Source organism: Xyrauchen texanus, chromosome 41, assembly GCF_025860055.1.
Source record: "Xyrauchen texanus isolate HMW12.3.18 chromosome 41, RBS_HiC_50CHRs, whole genome shotgun sequence".
Classification (NCBI taxonomy): Eukaryota; Metazoa; Chordata; class Actinopteri; order Cypriniformes; family Catostomidae; genus Xyrauchen; species Xyrauchen texanus.
In genome coordinates, this window is record NC_068316.1 from 21,725,814 (window position 1) to 21,739,575 (window position 13,762).

Consider the following 13,762-nt stretch of genomic DNA (forward strand, 5'->3'; position numbering starts at 1 on the left):
TATTTAGTGGGGTATGACAGGGCCCTTACCTACAAGGTGGGCGCTCCTTGTACAAACACAAGTACACATCTTATGTACTGAGTTTTTGTGTACTGGTACGCATAATAAACCCTCTAAGTCGGTCAGAGACGGACCTTATAAGGGAGGAGATAATGCCCAGCATGTACATACTCCAGCTCATTCCACAGTCAGACTGATAGAATGTTGGAATGTAGTGAGGGGACCTGTAGGTTATAAAACCTGATAAATGTCGAAGGCGAGGCCCAGCCTGCCACAAATATCTTAAATGGGTATCCCACTCGACCATGCCCACGAGGAGGCCATGCTCCTCGTAGAGTGAGCTTTGACGCCTAAGGGGCATTGAAGGCCCTTGGCTTCATAAGCTAGCGCTATAGCATCCACTATCCAGCGCGATATTCGTTGCTTTGAAACAGCGAGACCCTTAGTTCGGCCGCCAAAGCATACGAATAATTGTTCCGTCTGTCTGAACAGGGCAGAACGTTCCAAATATACTCTGAACGCCCTGACCGGGCAGAGTAAAATTGACTCGCCTTCGTCTGCTGAGGACGATAGCGCTGCCAGAGATATCACCTGTGCTCTGAAGGGAGTGGAGAGCACCTTAGGAATATACCCGTGCTTTGGCCTAAGGACAACTCTGCAGTCGTTAGGTCCAAATTCCAGGCAAGCAGCGTTGATGACAGCGCGTGCAGGTCGCCCACTCTTTTAACTGAAGCGAGTGCCAGCAAGAGCGTGGTTTTGAGCGAGAGCTGCTTGAGGTGCACGGTTCGGAGAGGTTCGAACGGGGCACCTTTGAGTGCGTCCAGGACCGTGGCCAGGTCCCAGATCGGCACCGAAGGTGGGCGAGGAGGGTTCATCCTCCTAGCGCCTCTTAGGAAACGAACGATCAGATTGTTTTTTCCTAATGAATGTCCTTTATCAGGACTGTGTGACGCCGCTATGGCAGCCACATAGACTTTAAGCGTGGAGGGTGTGCGGCCTGCCTCCAGCAGCTTATGCAAAAAGGCGAGTACGCACGGTATCTCGCACGTTTTGGGGTTCAAGCTCTTGGTATCACACCAGTCACTGAACACTTTCCACTTTTGGGCATACAAGCGCCTCGTAGAGGGGGCTCGTGCCTCAGCAATGGTTTTCAGAACTCCACTGGGGAGGTTATCGGGAACCCGTTGAGGGGCCATGCATGGAGGGCCCACAGATCGGGGCGGGGATGAAGAATCATCCCGCTGGCCTGTCCAAGGAGGTCTTGCCTCAGCGGAATCAGCCATGGGGCAGATTGCATCATCTGTACCAGCTCTGGAAACCACGTCTGGTTTTTCCAGAGTGGGGCTACCAGGAGCACTGCACATTTCACCTCCCTGATCCGACTGATGACCTGAGGCAGCATCGCGATCGGGGGAAAAGCATACAAGGGGCGGCTCGGCCAAACTTGGGCAAGCGCGTCCGTGCTTTTGAGAAGAGAGGGCAGTGCGCGTTTTCCTTGGAGGCGAACCTCCGCCTCGCCAAAGGTTCGCCATAACCACTGAACCGTCAGAGGGTGGAGAGACCATTCTCCTGGGAGAACTTTGTCTCTGGATAGCATGTCCGCTCCTTGGTTCAGGACGCCTGGCACGTGCGCTGCTCTTAGCGAGCGCAGGTGGTGTTGTGACCATAGAATGAGCTCCCTGGCCATAGAGTGCAGGGAGCTCGACCTGAGTCCACCTTGGCGATTTATATACAAAACTACCGTCATGTTGTCCGTTCGGACCAGGACGTGTTCGTTTTGCAGGTACGGAAGCAGGGCTCTGAGAGCCAAGGCGACCGCATTCATTTCCAGACAGTTTATGTGTAGGCGCTTTTCCGGGTTTGACCAAAAACCGGAAACAGGCCTGCCCTCGTAAAGGGCCCCCCCATCCTATTTTGGAGGCATCTGTCGTGATCATTTTTCTCCGCGTATTCACGCCCAGACTCACGCCGGTTTGATACCATTTTATGGCTTTCCAGGGCGTCAGGGCTTTTATACAGCCGTGATTCGCTCTGATCAAAAAGTGGCCTGAGCGCCACGCATGAGTGGGGACGCGGCTCTTGAGCCAGCGCTGGAGAGGACGCATGTGCAACAATCCTAGCTGGAGTACAGCTGATGCCGAGGCCATGAGGCCGAGCATTCTCTGAAATCGTTTGACAGGGCGCGTGCGCACCGTTCTGAACGATGTTGCAAGGCGTCGACAGAAAGCGCGCTCTGATGAGAGGTGCGCTGTCATCTGCACTGAGTCTAGCACTATTCCCAGAAAAGAAATATTCTGGCTGGGGGATAGCACGCTCTTTGCAAAATTTATTCTCAGACCCAGGCATTGTAAATGGCTGATAGTCCAAGATCTGTGTGTCATTAACTGAACCTCTGATTGTGCTATGATTAGCCAATCGTCGAGGTAATTCAGTATCCGCACTCCCGCTGTCTCAGGGGAAGTGCTGCATCCATACATTTCGGTGAATGTACGGGGGCCAATGATAGGTCGAATGGTAGTACTGTGTACTGGTATGACTGTCCCTCGAAGCCGAATCTCAGAAAGGGCCTGTGATGAGGCGCTATCGGGATGTGAAAGTAAGCGTCTTTCAAATCCACTGATAGAAACCAATCCCGGGCTGAACTTGCGCGAGGATGTGTTTGGTTGTTAACATTCTGAACGAGCGAATCATTAACGCTTTGTTCAGATGTCTGAGATCCAGGATAGGGCGAAGGCCACCGTCCTTTTTTGGGACGAGAAAATAGCGGCTGTAAAAACCTGCCTCGCTCAAAGAGGGAGGAACAGTTTCTATAGCGCCCTTCTCTATCAGTTTGAGCACCTCGGTGCGTAGAACATGTGACACATCTTTCCTCACTTTCGTCTCGACCACCGCTGAAAAGCGGGGTGGTCTGCGAGCGAATTGAAGTGAGTATCCGTGTTTTATTATGTTCAAAAACCCATTTCGGCATGTCGGGGACTTTTTTTTTTTTTTTCCAGGCTTCTGCTCGCACAGATATGGGCTGAATGCCGGCTGGGGGTGTGTCGCAGTGACGTATGGGCCCCGCCGGCAAATCGCTTTGTGCTAACACAGAATCTACGGCTCTCAGAGGCGCAGGTGCGCGCTAAGCAGCTGTATTGAGTGCCGAGTGCAGAGGTGCGTGTGAGAGTACAGGCACATGCGCTATTTCCGAAATGCTGACAGCATGAGTGCTTGAAACTGTATGAACAGTGTTTTGAAGTGGGGGTGCATTCATCATTATGGGCACGCGCGCCACGTTCATAAAGCTTTCCGCATTTAGCAGGGAGTTTCTTAGCTCGCGCATTACATCTGTGATGTTTGCGGCATAGCTGTTTGAAACTGTGTGGGTAGCTGTGTGTAGGGGTGCGTGCAGGGGTGCGTGCAATACAGCAGGCACACGCGCTACACCTATAGCACTTCCCGTTTTTACTGGGGAAGTGTTTATAACTGTGGGAACAGTGCTTGTGTGTAGTGGTGCATACATGACAATAGGCACACGATCTACATATTTGAGACATCCAGCCTGAGCTGGGGAGGTGTTTGGCACTGTTTTGGTGATTTCTGTGTGTCGCCGTGAAAACGGCGTTTGATTGCAGGTGAGCGAGTTTTATGACTGGCCCATTGACTGCTGTATAGACATTTCCAACCGCCTGTAAGGGGACTGGGTAATGTTCTAATGTTCTACACTGAGCTTACAGCTCTCAGAGGCGCGTGCGTAATGCTCTGCAGAAAGAGCCGGAGAAATGTTAGAAACTACAGTGATTACGGGTGGGGGTGCATACATAGGCACGCGCGCCACTTCCATAAAGCTTCCCGCTCTTAGCGGGAGTTTCTGTCTCGCGCGTCGCATCTGTGATGCTCGCGCTCTGTTTGGAACTGTATGGCCAGCGCTTATGGGTGGGGGTGCATACTGTGGTAGGCACGCCGCCACATAAAGCTTTCCGCATTTAGCGGGGAGTTTCTTAGCTCGCGCGATTGCATCTGTGATGCTTGCGGCATTTAGAGAGCTGTGTGAAACTGTATGGGTATGTGTGTGTAGGGGTGCGTGCATGACAGCAGGCACGTGCGCTATACTTATAGTACTTCCCGCTTTTACTGGGGAAGCGTCTATAACTGTGGGAACAGTGCTTGTGTGTAGTGGTGCATACATGACAGTAGGCACACGATCTACATTTATGGGTCGCCCAGCTGGAGCTGGGGAAGTATTTGGCACTGTTTGGACAGTATTGATAAGTGGGAGTGCGACTTTAGCGTGGACACGTGACCCCTTAGTGACACAGGCAGAAAATGATTTTTGTGTTTTCTGTGTGTTGCCGTTAACACGGCGTTTGAGTGCAGGTGAGCGAGTTCTGTGACTGGCCCATCGACTGCTGTACAGACATTTCCAGCCGCCTGTAAGGGGACTGGGTAATGTTTACACGCTTTGCTCGCTGCTGCTGAGGCGGTCTCTTCCATGCTGGTGCCCGCTCGTGTCCGCTGATGTCGATGGCGCTGGGTCGAACGAGCCCGGCCAGTCATTGGATGCAGCGTCAATAGAAAGAATGTCATCCTTTCCATCCTCGTCCTCTGGCGCGCCGAAACGAGGCGAGACCCACCGCTCTGTTGGAGGGGTGCTGGTCCGCCTCGTGGGCGGCGGGAGATCTCTGGTAGCGGTGAAGCACGCGGGGACTGAGCCGGCGTGGCGTCACCGAAGTCTACGTGCTCTGGCAGCCTCTGTGAGCGGCGCTTTTTCTTGCGCTGCTCGAACAGAGGTGGCAGCATCGGTGGCAGCTGGCTCAGCTTGCGGTGAAAACGGCAAAGCGAGCGCAGCAGCCCGGCGAGGCCCAGTGAGTCGCGATTCGGGCATCCGCCCTGAATGAGTGCAGCTTCTGCGTGGTCTGGTCCCAGGCAGCGAGTGCAAATGATGTGATGATCCCCGTCAGGAAGAGGGCCTCTGCACGAGGCGCAGGCTGAAGGCATCTGAAACAACGCCTTAGAAACATCACTCTTTACTTAAAGCGTCGCGGGGCGAGCGCTTGCAGTAAAAGGATATGCTTAGTAAAAGGATATGCGATCGCGCGCCGGATGGCGTAGCAGAAGGCTTCGAAGGCGGCTGAAGGTGCCGGCGTCCTCTTAGCAGTCCCGCTGTAGCTTTTCAACGGCGGCGAAAGACTCCAACAATCCGGAGGATCCAGCGAAGAGAAGGTCTTCGCTGAAGGAGATTAACTCTAAAGAACCGGAATGACGGGATGCTCATTATATAGCCCTCATATGCTAATTTCAGCAGGCTATGAGCGCGCAAAAGCGGGGCGCGCATCGCCCCGTCATTGGTTTGAGCAGTTGCCGCAGCACAGCCAATGACCGAGCTGCCTCGCTCATCACTGTCTGCTGTGCAGCTGCAATGCGTTTTACATAAAGACTTCAATATTTCTGGAGAAACGGAGTTTTCCCATAGCGTAAGCTACTTACGCAATAGGAGAGACCTCTCGATAAGGGAAACACTGATGCGAGCAGAATATTTATTTATTTAATTAATTGCAGCCCTTTGTGGTTTAATAATCACACAAGGACATTACACGATTTCAGTTTTTTTTATTATTATTATTAATTGTACAGGCCTGGGAAACAGTGGCAGTTTCAGCTCAATTTGAACAAAGCACCCATTGAAAGCAGCTCTTTTCTGGGGCTGCCAAAAGAACTTGGAAGTGCCGTGGTCAAGTGTTTGTTCGTAAACAGTAACTTTATCTACGTTTACTTCTGTGATAAAAACCCAGAGTTGTGAAAAAGGGTCCATAGCAGCATCCTGGCAACCAACAAGAACAACCTAGTATCGTGGCAATGAGTTTTGCACAGGCAAGAAACACAAAAAAGACTAATGACATCATAGACTTGATACTACAAAAGTGTTAGAGGTTTGTATGTGTAAAGCCTTTTTGTTTTTATAACGATAAAGATCAAAAGCAGAGAACATTAATCAGAGTACTAAAATTCACCCCAAAACAACTCTATTCAACAACAGGATATATGGGCCACAGGGCCACTGAACTGAGGAGTGAAAGCTTCAGAAATCCAAATAATATTAGGAACTGTGCATTTGCCTCTCAGCTTTTTCAAGGTGGCCCAAAGGGTGAAGGCTCCCAGTATGAGCTCTTTCCGATGGAGCGAGGCTCTGACCTGGTTGTTTTCTTTTGGAAGCCTCCTACTGGGAGATTGCGTGCTGGAGGAGAGGAGCAACGATGGGATCTAGAGGAGGGGGTGAACGGGGGATTGTCTAAGCCCACTGGGCACTTACAATTCACAACTGCATTCTGATTGGCTGCACCCAAGTTCCCCTGTATTCCACTGTATCCATGGAGTTGAAAAAAAGCTGGTGCTACCAAAAACATGCTGACAGCCAATCAGAATGCGGATTGGGGGGGGGGGGGGTTTGGGGTGGGGGAGCTGAGGGCACTGGAGCAGTAGTCCGACTTAAGAGCTTGTGTGTGAATATATGAATAGCGATGAGGTAATGCGCCCAAAAAAAAAAAAAAACAAGTGCAATGGCAACTAGCCGTTTAATTACAGAATTTTGCAAATGTTTGACATTCCGATCTGAAGGATTATCATTAATTTCAGTATGTGAATAAACCAAGGTTTGACTTGTCACTATGATAGTACCAAAGTAGGTATATATATATATACCTACTTTGGTTATATATATACCTATATATAAATTTCATGATATCAAGTGCAATGTATTTTATATTTATAACTCACATGATTAAGAAAAAGTGTTTTAGTATTTAAACATTTTCTAAATATGTATGTACGACACATCACTGGTGCCCCCAATAATGCAGGGTAGAAAAGCAGTCTGGCAGTGCTGGAATTCTGTAGAAGCACTGCAGCATGGGATTCCACGTGCTCCGCCATACTACGCTATCACTGGCGCCATAGGACAAAAAAAAAAAAAAGACAACAATCTCTCTCCTCCCTCAATCCCTCCGTCACATGGGCTCAGGAATGGAGTGGCTAACCGGCTGCCTGGGGGCAAAAAGGGGGAGGGGAGCGACTGAATCAGTGTGTGTTTTTGTGCACACTCATTTGAGTGAGTGGATGCTATAATCCATTTATGTATGAGAAAAAGTGTGTGAGATGCGTAGAATTGAATTAAAGGGGAGATTAATATAGAAATATTATTTGCAGAGGTGGCACTTATCATAGTACCATTTTCTAAAATTAAACTCCTAGAGGCTCAGCTATGAGTACAGCCACATTGATCTAGTAATACAGGCTTAAAATGTGTATTTATTGACTTGACTATCATTAAAAACAGTGTGCCTATTGATATTTGATTAAGTATGTGCAAATATGTGTGTGTTTGTGTGTGTGTGTGTGTGTGTGTGTGTGTGTGTGTGTGTGTGTGTGTGTGTGTGTGTATGTGTGTGTGTGTGTGTGTGTGTGTCTGTGTGTGTGTGTAATGCATCATGCAAAGTCAGTCTTCCGCAGCATCACTTACATCCTTGTCTGCAGATTTAAATTTGACCTAAATTCCTTGGGGCGTGCCGCCACATCGTGTTAGCCAAGCAGCTGCACTCTAAATCCACCCGACCGCCTGACACTCGCCCAATCAAACAGGCACACAATGCGTGAGCAAGTATCCTTGCAAGATCCACGCCCATAAAGTGCCGGACCCCACCCTGCATTAAAAAAAGTGTATACTTTGATTAGTAGAGTGACGGATATGGGGAGGGGGAGTGTGTGTTTGTTTGTGATTTGTAGCCACGCCCTCAATGGCCACATTGGAGTAAACAGACTCTTTTTAATGCCCTCTTTAAGCATGTTGTGGCAAAATCAAAACAAACTGCTGAGTAAGCCAATGAGGATACAGCAATTCTGTAGGATGTCTGTGATTGGTGCTGGCGGTTTGACTGTTACTGCAACAACAACACTGTCAAATGACAACTGTGAATTTTTACTTAAACTAGCTTTGATAACACCCAAATTAGGACAAATATAAACAATTCTCAAGATATTGGAAAGGTTTTAGAATAGTGGCCTAAAACAATTTTTAAATAGCTATTTTGCTTTTGGTTACATCTTTACTTAAACATACTAGCTTTGAAGTCAACCACACTATGACAAATACTACAACCCAAACAGTGATGCAATTGCTTCTCACTTCATCCGTTACAACTGCTATCACTTAAAAAAAAATTACCATAAATCTCAAGTAGTTGGTGGTGTATGGTGATAACCGGCGAGGTTTGGAGTAGGATTTTTTGTTAATCTCTCCTACAATGGGACCTTTTAGGCTGCACTGTACCGCTCATGATCAAAGGCAGAAACCATGGCAACCAAATATCATAAGCCAAAACAGAGCACCTCATCTGAAATGTTGGGAGAAGGAATTTTAAGCTGCCCCTGTTCAAAACGTTCTAAGTGTGTTTAATCAACAAACATGCGTCACTTCCATTTCAGAAGGTGCTTAGATTATCGTAATCTTTCAAAAGTTCCTTATTTGTAAAGGAACGCCTCAGGTAAGATAATAGTACAAAACATTGAGTGTGCAGTGATAGAACTTCGCATCCTGCATTTAAACATTTCGTCAGTGTCACAGCTAGCGAATACACTCTTCATTTCATGAAACGGCAGAATTGAAGAGTACAGGAGTTAAAACTCTTAAAATGTTCCCTCTTTTGCTGTCAAGGTCTGTAGGAGCGTGGGTTTAGCCTATAAATATAGATTAAACATGGGCCCATCGCCCCAACACGTCCAAGGATACATTTACACAACCTGAAGATGGAGATAATGAGATACAGTTTAATGCAAGTGTTATTGCAGTTGTCTGAACTGCAAAGTCTCTTTGAATTCGTTAACCTGAGCACTAATGCCATTTTACCAGTGGATTTTATAGGGCTGAGTCAGCCAATGTTTGACACATTTGACATATTCTGTAGAACAAAAAATGCCTTTTAGTGCCTGTCGGTTTTCTTAATTCTGAGCAAGTATTTGGCATGCATGAGGGCTGTGCATGCTCAGTGTGAGGGGTGGGGCACTGTCAAACTGAGATGGGATTTTTGGAGGGGGTGTGTGGCAGGAGGTAAATTGCGCTAAGAGGCTCAAGTTAATTTTGTAGGCACAGAGCGCCCTCTGCTGACAGGTTGTGAGGGCCACTCCCTATTCTTAGAGGTTCCTAAAACTAATGAATACATATTTTAAATAAATCAAGAGGTTTAGCATAACATTTCAGCAATTACATGGATAGTGAAGGGTATATTACTTTAAGAAAACCCTAATACCCAGAATTTAAAGGATAAATGTAAATGGCATAATCATGTAAAAGAGAAGTGTAAAGGAAGCTAAAAATTTTTTTACAACGTAGCCTTAACCTTTAAAGACAACCTGAAACATATTTTACTTCCACAAAGATAATTTTTTCTTTGTGAATCAGAATATTTAAGGAGACAAAATGTTTTTACTCCATGCCTATGTTAAGGTGCTGCGTGATATTGTACTGCGTGTTGAAATGCATTCAAATTACCAAACATATAATTTGAAAGTAAAAAAAAAATAAAAAACTGTTTCTTGTATATTTACAACATTAACAGAGTATTTAAAGGGATAGTTCACCCAAAAATCAAAATGCTCTCATCACTTACTCATCCTCATGTCATCCCAGATGTTATGACTTTTTTTCTTCTGCAGAACACAAATGAAGATTTTTTAGCAGAATATCTCGGCTCTCTATGTGCGTACAATGAAAGTGAATGGTGACCAGGCCTTTTAAGTTCCAAAAATCTCATAAAAGGCAGAATGCAGAATGATCTTGCCATTCAAATTTATTCAGCATTGGAACAACAACATCCATAAAAAATAAAATAATTCATGGGTGGGCGGTAAACAGTGTGTATATGACACATAGTAAATGAAAGGGAAGCTAACCCAATGAATATTTAACTAATCCCTCCCTTCAGCTGCATCAACATGTCTTTGAGAGCAGGGCAATGACTGACTCATAAAACACACTGGGATGCATCTCATACTTGAAAGATGTCTCACAGAGCTCTAGGCAGTGGCTGCGTCTGCTCATTCAGCACCACTTTACCTCATTTCTTAAAAGAGCAACTAATGTCAATGGAAACGTAACGGTGCAATATACACTCGCTTTTCAAGTATAGATCACTGTGAATGAGTCATTCAGGGGTACAGAAGTCACATAGAGAAATGTGTATGTTTTAAAGCAACTAGCAATGTCAAAAGTATCAGTATTTCAGTACCAAGCCGATACTAAAACAAAAATTGCAGTACCAACTCAATAAAGATACCCGTGTCTGACTGACACAAGAATTTTAAATGCTCACACACACACATGAATTTGACATATTTGGTAAAAAATTTAAACACACTTATTTTTTAAAATTGGATAGGTCCAAGTGAGTGACAGTTTAACCACGAAATGATGGGATTTCATTAAATATACTGTCTGAATGTGCTACGCACTTTATAGTAAAAGTGTGAAGTCGATCATGTGAAAATCACAGCAAGCGTGCCCTACTTTAAAATAAACTTTATACCATGTTTACTTGATTGAAAAACACAAAGTAAAAATGCAGTTTGTTTTAATGTATTTTTTACATTGACATTCAACTTTTTAAATAGGCTAAAAAGTGTGTTCAATAGCATATTATACATTTTTTTTGCTGTGGTATTGAAATTGGTATCGAGAATCTTTGTATTGGTACAGACTACTAAAAAGTTGGTATTGTGACAACCCTTAAAAGGAACAATTCACCCAAAAATTTAAATTCTGTAATTTTTTTACACCCCTTCAAACCCATATGCCATTTCATTTTCGCAGCACATAAACAAATAATTTTGAAAAATCTTAACATAGCTCTTCCCATATCAAAAAATAACATAGCCCCTAGAACTTATGCTTAATATTCCAAGTCTTCTGAAGCAAAACAAGAGCTCCGAATGAGAAAAAGACCAGAATTTAAGTTGGTATTCTCAATATGGTAGAATACATGAGAACAAGTGCCATATTACAGCTATGTTGATGGACCATTTGCACATCTGAATGCAGAAGTGAATATTATCACTGAATGACAACTTTTTCTGTTTTTTTCCTCAGCCAAACCTGCGTGGCTTCAAAAGACTGAGGACTGAGTGCACAGGTCATATAGTTTATGATTATGCTGTTTCATGCCATTTTTGTACTTTTTAGATCTTGACAGCTGGTTGTATGGAAAGAGCTGCGTTCAAGATTCTTCAAAAATTCTGCTGCATTCAACAGGAAAATAACGGCATACAGGTTTGGAACACAATGAGGGTGAGTAAATAATGGCAGATCTTTCATTTTTGAGTGCACTAATCTCTTCTGCTTGTTGTTTCCCTCGCTTGTTATAAAGAGGAATCTATTGCCTTGCAGATTATCAAGGCAGTTATCACTTATGCACCCTGTTGAGTCTTTATTGACAGAACGGCTAGTTACAGGTTAAAATTGTCAAATAACATCAGAAATATTTTCGGGAGCTGCCCCTGGCATCACACTGACTTGGTTACAGTTTGCAATATGATTCAGTTAATTTCTGATTCAGCCTGACTCAATCTGTATAGGACAATATTTGATCAGGAATAAAAAGGGATAGCAATGCACAAAAAACACCATTATATAGTGTAACAGATTGAAGCGCCTTAACTACATTCTGCAATCATTGCTTTCTGAACAACACACCCACTCATACTTATAACTTTGTAGATGGGGCCACCTGCTGGACAAAATAAGTGATACACAATCCAAGTTCAAACTTGATATGCGAGTTACATTCTGTTTGGGATATGGGGCAGTAAACAACCATCTACTGCAGCAACCAGGCTGAACACCTTAGCAACAATGCACTAAAAACCACACAGAACACATAAGCACCACATAACAAAACCCTAGCAACCAACCATAACACCCTAGAGTTTAGCCCTAGCAATGTGAAATTTTCAACTACTGTGCAATTACTGTTCCACTACAACTATAGGTGGTATACAGTGTACACCATGGGGTGGTAGTGGCGTAGTGGGCTAAAGCACATAACTGGTAATCAGAAGGTTGCTGGTCGACCCCCACAGCCACCACCATTGTGTCCTTGAGCAAGGCAATTAACTCCAGGTTGCTCCGGGGGGATTGTCCCTGTAATAAATGCACTGTAAGTCGCTTTGGATAAAAGCATCTGCCAAATGCATAAATGTAAATGTAAAATGTAGTATTTTGATAGTTGCATATTTGATAAAAGGAATGTTCCACGTTCAATACAAGTTAATGTAATTCAACAGCATTTGTGGCATGTTTATTACAAAAACATAAAAAAATTAAATGCATTTTGATTTGCCCCACATTTATAAAAGAAAAAAACAGTAAAGCACTTACTGTACAATGGAAGTGAATGGGAGCAATCCATAAACTAAACTAAAATACTCACTGTGTTAAAAGTATAGCCACAAGATATAAATAATATGTGTGTTAACATGATTTAAGTGAAATAAAATTGGTAACCCTTTCTGTGTAAAGTTATAGCCAATTTTACAACTTCATCGCCATGACGATGTAGTCAACAAACCCTAAAATGACTGTAAAATGACCATTTAAACAACTTTACGGCTCCAATAATTCATGAGTTTTAAGAGAATTAATGTAAGTACTTTTATAAAATTACAAGTTCCAAAATTTTGCCTTTAACCCTCCAAAAATTGGCCCCATTCACTTCCATTGCAAGTGCCTCACTATAACCTCGATTTGTGCTTTTTTAAAGAAACAATCTTTTTTAAAGATTGTATCACACTAAAATCATGTTAAGACACGTATTACTGTTTACATCTTGTGGCTATACTTTTAAAATAGTGAGCATATTAAAATTTACGGATTGGCTCCATTCACTTCCATTGCAAGTGCCTCACTGGAACCCAGTATATATATATTATTTTTTTTTAAATTTTTTTTTTTTAATTTATTCATATATATTTTTAAAGAAAAGGAGGGGCCAGTTAAAATAAATGTTTGTGGTAATCAACATTATGCCACAAATGCTGTTGTTTGACCTTAACTTGTATTGAACCCGGAATATTCCTTTAAATATTTAATTCACAGATTTGTGAAAAATAGGCACTACATGGTTAGGTAATAGCTGGAACATGTTTGGGTTGAATTTCCAGTAAAACAACTATATCATACCATTACTGTGATATAAAATGCATCTTGTTATTTTAGTAAATCACATAACACAAAATCTCCTTGACTCATTAATATGAATAAATTACAAACAAAAAAGAAAGAAAAGTGGGGCTCTTTGAGGCCCGTAGGCTTTCCAAACTCCAGTATTTCCACACTAACTCATCTCTTGTCAAAATGCTTTGATTCAACATTTTAAACATTGACTGTAAACTGTTACAGCTTCAAGCAGATTGTCTAACTCTAACTTATACCTCCAGCCATGTGAAAATAATCAGGCATTAATAATAGTTATTCCAACAAATAATCACTTTGAGCAATCATGCAAATCCTATTAAAGTGGAGAATCCTCTTGTAGAGGCACTTTTTAAGATTACCAGACAGTGGCAGCATTGGCTGATATGCAGGGGAGGAGACACTGTTCAAATAGGACCTCAGGCTCCACTGCTAGACATGTATATAATCCATCCTTTCCTCTCACATGCACAAGGCATTTTCATTGGCTTCCAGCCACACCATTTGGAATAATCCAAATGCATATCCTGCACTGAGCAACATTATGAT

At 43.8% G+C, this 13,762-nt stretch overlaps 1 protein-coding gene across 3 annotated transcripts in view; it reads right to left on the reverse strand.

Annotated features, from left to right (window-relative positions):
* Positions 1-13,762, reverse strand: part of fam49bb (family with sequence similarity 49 member Bb) — an 84,501-nt gene that overhangs the window by 37,427 nt on the left and 33,312 nt on the right. The window contains exon 1 of one of the 3 annotated variants that reach the window (XM_052114342.1): positions 7,496-8,192. The exons of the other annotated variants lie outside the window; for them this stretch is intronic. Within the exon in view, the coding sequence (XP_051970302.1) occupies positions 7,496-7,497 (2 nt within the window). The 5' untranslated portion in view covers positions 7,498-8,192. Of the gene's footprint in view, positions 1-7,495; positions 8,193-13,762 lie in introns of those variants that run through there. 3 annotated transcript variants of the gene reach the window in all.